We start from the raw sequence: 12,183 nt of genomic DNA, 5'->3' as shown, positions 1-12,183 counted from the left end.
ATTTCCTAATTATTTCAATATTCTGTCCTGCAAATTACCAGTGTCTTTGAAGGCACCTGATTTTCCAGGAAAATGGGGAGCAATTCCACATCCCTTGGCTTACAACGTTCTTTCTTTCCCACTTCATCTGGTTATCTCCTACTCATTCTTCCAGTCTTAGTTCAACTTCTTTGGGAAGTTAGATTAAATTTATCATAGTATTATTTGCAGTTCTTGTAAAAGTTGCAAATTCTTTTCTTTTTTATAGATTTATTTATTTTTATTTATCTTTGGCTGCGTTGGGTCTTCGTTGCTGCATGCAGGCTTTCTCTAGTTGCGGCAAGCAGGGGCTACTCTTCGTTGTGGTGCGGGGGCTTTTCATTGCGGTGGCTTCTCTTGTTGCGGAGCACGGGCTCTAGGTGCGCGGGCTTCAGTAGTTGTGGTACGCGGGCTCAGTGGTTATGGCTCGCGGTCTCTAGGCGCGTGGGCTTTAGTAGTTGTGGCGCCTGGACTTAGTTGCTCCGCGGCATGCGGGATCCTCCCAGACTAGGGCTCGAACCCTTGTTCCCTGCATTGGCAGGCGGATTCTTAACCACTGCGCCACCAGGGAAGTCCCGAAAATTATTATGTGGGGGATTATCTGGGTGTATAAGTGTTTTGTTCACTATTGGATCCCTATGGCTTACCACAAGTGCCTGACACTGGCTATTGTTAAAATGAATGGAATAATTGGAATGGAATTGGAATAATTCTGCTGCTAAGGAAATATTTATTTATAAAAAGTAACATCTACCATTTAGGAAGTGTTACTATGTGCTAGGCACTCTAAGTGTGATATATCTCTATATAATTACATTTTCACAACCATAAAATGCATTATTGCTCCTGTTTTACAAATGAGGAAACTTGAGGCTTCAAAAAAGCAAATTAACTTGTCCAGACACTGATAGAAAGATTTGACCTTAGGTCAATGCATTCATTTACATTATTGACTTTGCCATTGCTAGCTTCTTTGTGCACGAATATAAAAGTCATCGTACACAGCTTATTTTCAAAATCACTCAATTTTAACATTACAAAATAGTTTTTGTTACACGTCAAAGAAGGAAGTAGGGCACTTAGAATAAGGGCCAAAGAGACAGAACACTGTACTGGGAGGGGCAGCAGCAGAGCTATTCTCCTTTCCCCTTCACTAACGAGCTGTGTGGCTTTGGGCTTCCGCAAGGCAGGCTCCAGAAAGAGTGAAGCTGAATGGGCAGCCCTTAAGACGACGTCTTATTGCCAACTCCGTCGTTCTATAGGTGGAGACTAAGTGACTTGCATAATTGACCACGTGGCAGAGCTGCACAGACACCTCCTGACTCCTAGTGTTGTTTGTTCTGAGTTACAGTAACCCTCCCTGAACAAACATTTACTGGGAGCCTACTGTTTCAGGCATTACCAGGCAGGATGTTTCCTTTTCGCTATCCTAGTATCGATTATTGGCTACTTGCTGTCCTCCCTAATTTTTTTCACTCGACCATTTTTAAAACGGTCCTTGGAGGCAGAGTTAAGGGGTAAAAAGCGTAGTACGAGCCTGGCATCAGGCACTGAGTAGCGTGACCTGGTGAGTGGCTTGGCCCGGGTCGGCGGCTGGCCCCGCACAGTGATCTAAGAAGGCAGTGACGCCTTCTGACCCAGGGAATGACCCCGGAAAAACCGGGGGTGGGAGCGGCCGGGGAGAGGCGAGGCTGAGTCTCTTTGAGACGACGCCCTGGGCTTTCCTTTGACCCCACTGGTAGGGCGACGGGAGGAAACTCTCTTTAGGTGCAAGATGCCTACGCCTGTGGTTTCTGCTGCGTGGTGACCAAGGTATCCGTCCAGGTCCCCAGAACTCAGTCTCTCCACCGGGTTTATCCAGGATTCCAAGTCTCTAGTTGCGGGGAGAGGGAGGTTTCTCCTTGGGCGACTGCTGACCCCGTGGTGGAGGGACATTTCCACCACCCCCCGACCCCACCCCACCCCCGCCCCGTTGGCCTAGAGTCCTCGGCCGCGGCCTTTCCCTGCCCCCGGCTACTGCTGGCTGCCCCAAGGCCGGAGGAGTCAAGTTCCTTTAGGGTGCCAAGGAAAGACCATAATTTAGGCGCTGCCACGCGAGGCCTTTTGGGCAGACACCAGCCAATCCTCCACAGGCATACACGAGCCGCAGCCAATCAGCGCCCGCCTTATTCCTGGGTCCCGCCTGTGCCGGCCCTTCCTCCCTGCCCCTTCTCTAGACGTCTGTAGACGCGGCGGCTGTTGCTGCAGCCGCTTCTGGAGCTGACCCGGGCCTGGGGACCGGCCTCTACTGGCGCCCTTCGTTTTCTTCTGCTGCCTTCACTGAGGATGAGTCCCTGCGCGACCATGTGCCCACCCCGCGGAGACCACCGGAGCATTTTCATCTAGCGACTGGTGAGGGAGGGCTCGGCGCGGCCCGACCGTGCGGAACGGGCAGAGGCAACGGCGTCCCTTGAGTCGTGGGGCGACGGGACAGTGTTATCCTTCCGGAGGGTGCGGGTGACCGCGGGCCCCGGTGTCCCGGGTGGGCCGCGGGGAGGGGACTCAGCGGCGCCGAGGCTGCCGGGCTCAGCGAGAGGCGGCGCGGGGCCGGCCGCGGGGCCCGGGTTCCGGCGGCCGCCTCCCCGCTGCCGCCCGGAGCTAATGAATGGTCTGTGCGGGCGGCGCGCTACCTTGCGGTCCAGCCTGCCAAGCCCTCAAGCGACGTTGCGCTGCCAGTTTCTGATAGTTGTTTCGTGTCACTTCCCCTGGAGCCTTGAATTTGAAGCCATTCCTCGAGGCGCCCACGCCTCTTACCCCATTCGTGGCGTCACAGAAGTTTTAGTTCAGTCTGGGGAGGCTAACGATGAAGTTCAGTGTGAATCTACCTGTTATGTGAAAAGGGACCCGTTCTTTCTTGGGGGGATGGGGGGACACAGGATAGAGGCCTTTTGTTCTTGTATCATGTTGCCGATTTCTAAAAAGTTTTAGTTCATCAGCGAAACAAGTAACCCAGGGTATCCGTGACTCTGGATTTCCAACGTAGGTAGTAAAACTTAAAAGGTGTTAGCCGGACAGGATATTTTTCAGGAAGCAGAGATTGATGTAGCATCTTTTTTTTTTTTTTCTCATGCCTGGAAGTAGGGCGTTTGAAAGTCGAGATTTATCAGAAGTACTAAAAGAATGTGACTTTTATGAGTGGTAGTGTTTCTATGCCCATGTTGTGCGAATTCACGTCCTTCCATAGCTCCTTGATCTTTTCACTGCCCATTTTATTTTAAGTTCCTTGAATTTTTTTATAGGTTTTAGAAACTGATATAGGGTAGAGAAGGGCAGAAAGAGATGTTTTCTAAAAAGAATTAGAGTATAGATATTTGCTGAAAGTACAGATATTTAGTCAAAGTGGTTTACTTCAAGGAATTTAAAGAATGGTTTTCCATTTAAAAATTTTTAAAAAACCTGTGTCCAGGCAGACGTAGAGAATGGACTTGAGGACACGGGGAGGGGGAAAGGTAAGCTGGGACGAAGTGAGAGAGTGACATGGACATATATACACTACCAAATGTAAAATAGATAGCTAGTGGGAAGCAGTCACATAGCACGGTACTTTGCGACCACCTAGAGGGATGGGATAAGGAGGGTGGGAGGGAGATGCAAGAGGGAGGGCATATGGGGATATACGTATGCACATACGTGTGCATATAGCTGATTCACTTTGTTATACAGCAGAAACTAACACAGCATTGTAACGCAATTATAGTCCAATAAAGATGTTAAAAAAACACAACTTTTGTCCAGGGCTTTCAGTATGCTAAATTCTACATTATGCTTTGGAACCATAAAGTTCAATAGACCATATTGCATAAGGAGCTCAGTGTTACTTGGTTAATTATTATAAATGATGTCAAAGTTAGTTTATTATTTTCTTTCTTTCTTTTTTTTTATCGTCTTTTGGCCGTGCCATGTGGCATGCGGTATCTTAGTTCCCTTACCAGGGATCGAACCCGCACCCCCTGCCGTGGAAGTGCAGAGTCTTAACCACTGGACTGCCAGGGAAGTCCCTTTATTATCATTAATAGGGCAGTAATTCTTTGCCACCTCCAGAGATGTGCTTGCCCCCTAGAATTTGGGGAATTGTTCAATTGTGAAGCTGGGTTTTGCACTAATAAAATATTGAAGTTTCTATCCTTTGTACCCAGAGAATAATTGAGAAAACAGAATAAAATAAAATACAGTATTGATAAAGCTAAATTATTAATTTCCTAAAGTAGTAAGTCTTGATGTTTTAAAATTATGTGAACTCTTTTCAGGGCTTACAGAAGGAATTAAAAATTTTTTTAATTCATCAATTATGAGTCGCTATAATTTGTAGCTTTGTGACAGTTCATATAGATACAAGTTTTTAAGGAAGGTATTTTGATTTTAGAGAGCTCTTTAAAAATTTAAGCCTACTTGTTGAATACATATTATATTTAGTGACAAATGTGAGTAAGTATGGCATTCTCTTCTCTGCCTTAAGGAGCTTTATGTGTAGTCAAGGTCCACACTTTTACAAGGCATGTTGTCATCACTTTGCAGATGAAGAAATTGAGGATTAGGAAGATTAAGCTACTTGACCAAGGTTTTAGATAATAGGAACCCAATTCCTAGTTAATACATACAGGGCAATACAGGGTGGAAAGAGGATTAAATTAGTTCATTTATGTACAGCACTACGCTTGTCCATGTGAAAGTTCAAAAGATGGTAGATGTAATGTTTGTAAGCCATGGATAAGTTGGCAGCCCTGTAAAGGTTTGGGTAAAAACATTCCAAGCAGAAAGGGCTTTGATATAGTTATTCTGTTTTTTTGATCAATATATTATATCACTATGTTCCTTTCCTTCGTAACATTTCTTGGGTGCTTACATGTGCATGAATTGTCTCATTTATTTTTCAGAACAACTCAGGAGATAAATAGTTTTTATTCCCTTTTTACAGGTGAGAGAATTGAAGCTTAGGCAGCTGTTATGTGCCCAGGGTCATTTAGTTAGTGGTTACTAGCTCAGTGTTTTGAATTCACAGTCTGAACTGTGTGTGCTACGTGGTTGCCAAGTCTAACTGGCATCCTCTTCCTGAGATCACAAGGCTATTAACACATGAAATATAGATATTGGTCCATTTTGGTCTTGGATATGTGAGCGAATAGCATGATCAGATTTGTGTTTTCGGAAGATAACTGAACTCTTCACCAAGGTTAAATAGGATTGTGAGCCATTGTTGAGGGCTCAACCTCTACTGGCTGGCACCTTTGTGGTGGACCAGCCTGCAAGGTTAACAGTCACCTGTGTAGCTAGCTACACTCTTCCACCTCAATTTCTCATCAACACTTTGTATTCATCACATATAAAGCAAAAATTTTCTCCTTTAATTTCTATTTGTTCCTTTTGTTTTCGGTTTGTTTTATTTTTCTAATTTACGAAGTATTTACCCTTTACTCTTCTTCTTGGCTGCTCTACCTGTAGTCAAGCCAGAAGCCTAGGAGTTGACCACATCTTGTCAACTCAAGGCCCTAAATATGTTTCTGAATTGCTCACTTTCATTATCCCTGAAGAAAGGCACATAAGGCTGTCTATAATCTAGTTCATCCCTGTATATATTAGGCCATATGCATTTCTGTCTTCTGAATTACTTAGAATTTTCAGAATGGACCAAGGTGATTTTAGTGCTTTTATATTTACTGTTACTTCTGCCTCAAATGCCCACTGGCCCTGAATTTATCAGGCAAACACATACTCATCTCATCTCCTTTGAGGAATCTTCCCTTTATCCCTCTTGTTGACTCCCCATTCCTATGAGTCACTTGTTATATCTTTACCATAGGTTTTAATCATGATATATTTTTAGTACTTGCTTAAATAAAAATCATTCTCCTCTACCAAACTGTGCCCCACTGATGGTGGAGACTGCGTAATAGATAATAAATCTCGTTCAGTCAATACAGTTGTTAAATGAGCTATATTTTCACTTAAATATTGTCCATGAGTCTGTACGAGAATATCTAGAATATTTAAGTCCTACATATTTTTGTTTTCGCAGTACCTTGTGACCTGCAGATGCACTGAAGAGGCAGCATAGTGTTGTAGAAATAGCTTGGACTTTACTGTGAGATAGATCTGTGTTTGAATTCTAACTCCTCTTTTACTGATAATGTGATTTGGGTGGCTTACTTAACCTCTTTGATGTAAAATATCACATCATGTAAAATATCCCATGCTTAATAAGTATTTGCTTTCTTTGCCTTCAATAAGCATTTGTTGAAAGCATGAATAAGATTAACGCTAGGAATTGGGCCAGGAATTTAGGAAAGATGTGAGGGCAGGAGACAGATTTGAGGATTATGAGCACAGGTTAAAGTTAACATGAAGAGATTGAAATTACGCAGGGTGCGTATGAATTAGAGAGGAAAAGAAGACTGAAGGTGGAACATTGAGAGAAGCCTAATATTTGAAGGTCAGGGGAAGGGAAAATGCCCTTGGAAGAAGTGGTAGGAGAGAGATCCCATGCATAAATGCTTCAGTGGTTCCCTATGCTTTCAGTACTCCTTTCTAGATTCCTTACGAGAATGTCATGGTCATGACTCGAAAGCAGAGAAGTCAAGTAACATTACCAAAAGTATTTGGCAGTTTGGAGGTCATTGGTAACCTTAGTATGTGTGGTTTCATAGGAGAAGAATGCTTGGAAACTAGTAGCAGAGACATTGAAGCCCAAACATGAACTTCGGAATAAAAATTTCTTATCTTTTTGTTACTGAAGAAATGATAGTAATAAAAGCTGCTATTTGTTTTTTTTTTTTTTTTTTTTTTTTTTTTTGCGGTACGCGGGCCTCTCACTGTTGTGGCCTTTCCCGTTGCGGAGCATAGGCTCCGGACACACAGTCTCAGTGGCCATGGCTCACGGGCCCAGCTGCTCCGCGGCATGTGGGATCTTCCTGGACTGGGGCACAAACCCGTGTCCCCTGCATCGGCAGGCGGACTCTCAACCACTGCGCCACCAGGGAAGCCCCAGAACTGCTATTTGTTGAATGTACATTTGGTAGCAGGTACCATGATAAGCAGCTTTATTTATCATTACGGTAACCCTTTGAGGTTGGTGGCATTGTCTCCATTTTCAGAAGAAGAAATGAAGCCTTGGAGACATTATGTAATTTGTAGAGTTATGTAATTGGTAACAGCTGGCATTGCTATATTTGAATCCAAGTATGTAGGATTCTAAGAAATGTTAGCTCTTAGTCACTTAGTCCCTTCCTAATTTATGTTCATAGTACTCTGTGCCTCTCTCATTATATATTATAGTATAGTATCACTTTTGTTTATATTTAATATTCTTTTTTCCCTTTTAAGTGTTTAAATTATGTATAGTAACAAATTGGGGAATTCTTTTCTCTTGTATCTTAATTATATCCTGTAGGGTTCGAGTTATTCACATAAGTAGTTCCCTTCAGGTATTAGGAAGACACTGAAAACACAAAGATGGCAAAAGTTTAGAGCCTCAAAGGGATGAAATTAACTACACGTGACTATTTTGCCATCTGTCATGTTTTCCAGTTTAAACATTTTAAACTACTTGAGGCTTTGGTACTTTTTTCTTCATGTCAACTAACTACCAAACACTTTGCTTATTTATATATAGTCTAGTAGAAACAGAACTGGAGCTAGAAAGGGCTAGGAGTTATCTGCGTCTGTGCTATCATTTCCAGATGGGGAAATCAGAATAGTTAAGAACTAGTTAGGTTTAGGATTTCTGACTTAGTGTGGTTTGAAATGGGAGTGGAAAATACAGATTTGGAATGTTTATGGCTGGTGCACAGAAATTTTTCCTATACATATATGTAAACTCACTTGTGTCGCTCTAAATAGTTTTATAACCGTTTTTCCTCTGTCATTCAGATAAATACAGTAGTCTCTTGGTATCACCAGGGCATTGGCTCTAGGACCCCAACGGATACCAAAATCTACAGATACTCAAGTCCCTTATATAAAATGGCATAGTATTTGTATATAACCTACATATATCCTCCAGTATACTTTAAATCATCTCTAGATTACTTAGACTATCTAAATACAGTGTCAGTGCTATGTAAATATGGTTGAACCTTGAACAGCATGGGTCCACTTATACTGGGATTTTCATCAGTAAATGTGTACTGCAGTACTACAGGATCTGCCTTTGGTTGAAGTTGCCCACGTTGAACCGCGAATACCAGGAACCTAGTATAGGGAAAGCCAGCTGTAAGAGGGTCATTGTGTTGTTCAAGGGTCAGCTATAGTTGAAAATGCTGTGTAAATAGTTGGCCAGCATGAGGCAAATTCAAGCTTTTCTTTTTGGAACTTTCTGGAATTTTAAAATATTTTCAGTTGAAGCTTGGTTCAGTTCATGGTTGTGGAACGTGCAGATATGGAGGACCGACTGTGTTTTTTTAATAAATTAAAATGAAAAGAAGTATTTTGTGGAACTTAATTTGATACCTTGGAGAAGAGAATTTATGTAGAATTTCTACTATAAAAGCTTTAAAATCTAGGCATTATAGATGGGTTGACTACTAATTTAAAATCCAGAGCACAAAAATATTGAAAGAAGAAGATAATTAGGAGATTATAAATAAAAAGATGATGGAGAAATGCTTAGAGTAAAGTAGTCCACTCTAGATATAAAATTTCTAATATTTTATATTGGTGGTTAGTTTTCTAACAGGAAGTGAAGAAACTGAAGGCTAGTAGCTTTTCAGGTAGTTGACAATGATATTTCATTTCTCCAGATCTGAATGGGCATAGCAGACACGTTAGCATATTGGAAGAAAGCTAGAGGCTCATGTATGATGGTTGAGTTTTCTAGACTTTGCTGTGGCCTCCCTAATCAATATATTAGCATTTATTTATATTTTTAAGATGTTTATTTTAAAATAGGTATACATATACATGGTAAAGCATTCAGAAGAGGTTAGTAGTAGTAAAAAATAAGTCTGCCTTCCATATCTGTCTCCAACCATTGGTGGTCTTCCCTAGAGCAACCACTGTTAACCATTTTCTTGTGTATTCTTCTAAACATCTTTCATGCATATTCAAGCATAAACATATATTTATATGTACATTTTCTCATACGTGGCATTACAGATACATCTAGTTTTAAGAGACATTTCACAATATATCTTGCAGATTATTTCATGTTAGAAAATATATAGCTACTTTATTCTTTTTGATACATGAATAATCTTCTGTTGAATGGACCTGCCACAACTATCTTTTAACTATTTAGGTTTTTTCCATGCAGTGATGCAATGAATGTTCTTGTACTTATGCCACTTCACACATGGATATAGTTTTACAGGATAGATTCTTAGGAGTAAAACTGAGTCAGAAGGAATGTGCATTTTACATTTTAGTAAATATTACTGAATTGCTGTCCATTAACACTGTACTGATTTATACTCACCAGCAATGGAGTAGAGTTTCTATTTCTTCACAACCTTGTCAATACATAGTAATATCAACCTTTTTGATCTTTGTCATTCTGATAGATAAAAATGGTGTCTCATTATAGTTTTAATTTACATTTCTTTTGAATGATGTGAGTCTCTTTTTAAAAATCCATTTAAATCCACCACCACCCCTTTTTTTTTGAGAAATGTCATATTCTTTGACTTTTATTCTGTTGGTCTCTTAATGATTTGTAGAGGTGATATATTAAGGAAAAATTTTCTCCTTTTTTGTCTTTAAAATTTTTTATGTATGTTTTAAATACTTGTAGTGTTTGAATACATGTAGTCAAGCATACATCTTGGTAAAAGATTACTGCTAATCACAAAGAACAGATATCTCATGTTAATGATTTTAGTGTTTTCCTGTGTATGGGAAGGTGCAAGAATCTGGTCTTCTTACCTACCTAGGAGCCGGTAGATCCAAAGCATAGAATGCTTCATCCTGCTTTTCCCATCCTGAATTTCCCTCAGGATGTACTGTCAGTGGGCGTCTGCAGTGGGTTGCAACTTAGCCTTTTGTGTTACTGGATGATGAGCTACACTCTTCTTTAATGGTTAAAGCAGATGTACAATGTGTGTTTGACAGGCCATAAGACAGGCTGTTTTAGTTAGCATAAAGTTCAAGCCAAATCATGTATAAGCCAGAATGACTTCCCCATATCTCAGTATGTGAAAATTTTTTCTGTCGGTGGAAAGTTTGTTTTTTAACATGGTTAGTTAAATTTATTGATACTAGCAACAATAACAGAGCAGATAATGCAAAACTGCGGCCATCTGAAAAACAATATCAAGGTGGCTTTGAAGTGCATTTCTTTTAAAAGTTACCTTTGAAATGGACAGGCGACTACAATTCCAGGGCTTGAAAAGCACTTCAAACACAGGAACAAAGTAATCTCTCTCTCCTTTCCTCCCTTCCCCCACTCCTCCCTCTCTCTCTCCTGTCAAATGACAAAATTAAAACAATTTAGTAACGACTTGGATGTCCTTTGTTCAAGGGAAAACAACGCCTGGATTGCAGGGGGGGGGGGTGGGGGGGGAGTCAGTGCTCACTGGCGGTGAAGCAATCTTCCAAGGGATTTTGGGCAAGAGAGACTTACAGAATGTTAGAAGAGGCAACTCTGAAGCAGGGTGCGCTTGGCTAGGAGGTTGGGGATTTCCTAATAAGGCGTGCAGGTCCTGTTTTCTAGAGTGAGGTGAACTCGCTAAAGCGGAGTTGGAGGATTAATTGTTGTTAGGTTTCCTTGACAGGTGTGTCCTGTAGGTGCAGACTGAAAGGTTTAGATTTGTGCTGTGGGTGAGGCCACTGGGGTGGCCTCCATTTTGGGGGTCCTGATTAAATGCATTAACTTAATCACTCCACATGAACATGTCTACTTGTAATGTCTGGATTCTGAAATAAAGTATGAGTGAAGTCAAATAACTTAGACATACCACGGATGTGAGAGTCCTTTGACCCTTCCAGTTACCTGTATGGTAACATTTGTAGAATCCGGGCAGACAGGCCGAGGGTTGCTGCCAAGTGGATCCACTTCCCTTTCTTCCTCAACTTACTTGGGTGGAGGTGGATGGAGCCACCTTTCAGTCAGGCTGTGGCCGAGCAGAACTAACCTCCCTTATCAGAACTGGGAGAGGAGGTCGAGCTTTTGTCAGTGAAGCTCTAACCTTGCCACACATTCCATAGGGAGAAAATATCACAGGAAGGAGGAGTGACTGTCCTATCCGTGAGAAGTTGGTAGGCTCATTTGTTTGCTTGTTTGTTTTTGAAATAGGAATTAGGGGCACTTAAATATGGAGGTAATTGTACTGTAAAATACTTGAGCAAGAGATAGATTGTGTAGTTTTTACTCTGTCTTTCTCCTTCTCTTCTAGGTCCCACTTGCAATCATGGATATTTGAAAGGAGTGGACAGTGTGGAGGGGGAGCTCCCCTCCTCCTCCCCATGGTGCTTGACTCCAGGAATAATTTATAAACTGTGGAAAGCTTTTTTTTAAATAAAGAACTTGTGTTTGATATAAACTTGATAGGGCTATTTATAATTTTTGGATTTAAGTGCCAAAATACATTGTACAGATCTATATAGTTTTATACTGTTGCCATGAGGATTTAAATTATAATCCTAAACAGGCCATTTATTCTCTATAAATCTTTCTGAATAGCACCTTTGTGTCCTGGCTTTTTCATTTTTTAAAATCATCTGACTGTTCAGAAGAAGTAAGCTGCATTAAAACAATTAGGATGAATTCTTCCATCCCTGACTGCACATCAAAATGTCGATCCCTGAAGCATGCTTTGGATGTCCTTTCTGTGGTAACAAAGGGGAGTGAAAACCAGATTAAGGCCTTTCTCTCCAGTCATTGTTACAATGCTGCAACTATCAAGGATGCCTTTGGCAGAAATGCCCTCCACCTTGTTTCCTCCTGTGGAAAGAAAGGAGTGTTAGATTGGCTTATTGAGAAAGGAGTGGATCCATTGGTGAAAGACAAGGAGTCAGGATGGACAGCTTTGCATAGAAGCGTTTTTTATGGACATATTGATTGTGTTTGGTCTCTATTGAAGGTAAGTGTCATTTGTTTATTTAAAACTATTTGGTCTGGCATGTATTTTTCTTAATCTTTTTCATATATTCCACTTACTTTCCAAAAGAGATTTGAGTTCTTATCAGTTGTTTGATATC

The 12,183-nt window shown here is 41.2% G+C and overlaps 1 protein-coding gene across 8 annotated transcripts in view; it reads left to right on the top strand.

The window, feature by feature from the left end:
* The first annotated feature begins 2,120 nt into the window (after window positions 1–2,120).
* The window catches only part of IBTK (inhibitor of Bruton tyrosine kinase), a 92,405-nt gene continuing 82,342 nt past the window's right edge, over window positions 2,121–12,183 (top strand). The window contains exons 1-2 of one of the 8 annotated variants that reach the window (XM_073789386.1): window positions 2,121–2,409; window positions 11,379–12,065. In XM_073789386.1, the coding sequence (XP_073645487.1) occupies window positions 11,745–12,065 (321 nt within the window). In that variant the 5' untranslated portion in view covers window positions 2,121–2,409; window positions 11,379–11,744. The remainder of the gene's footprint in view (window positions 2,410–11,378; window positions 12,066–12,183) is intronic. The other 7 variants (XM_073789384.1, XM_073789385.1, XM_019929359.3 and 4 more) reach the window with 7 other exon arrangements.

Source organism: Tursiops truncatus, chromosome 12 (genome assembly GCF_011762595.2).
Source record: "Tursiops truncatus isolate mTurTru1 chromosome 12, mTurTru1.mat.Y, whole genome shotgun sequence".
In the NCBI taxonomy this organism is placed as follows: Eukaryota; Metazoa; Chordata; class Mammalia; order Artiodactyla; family Delphinidae; genus Tursiops; species Tursiops truncatus.
Note: the sequence above shows the minus strand (reverse complement) of the source record. Positions and strands in the feature narration are given on the sequence as shown.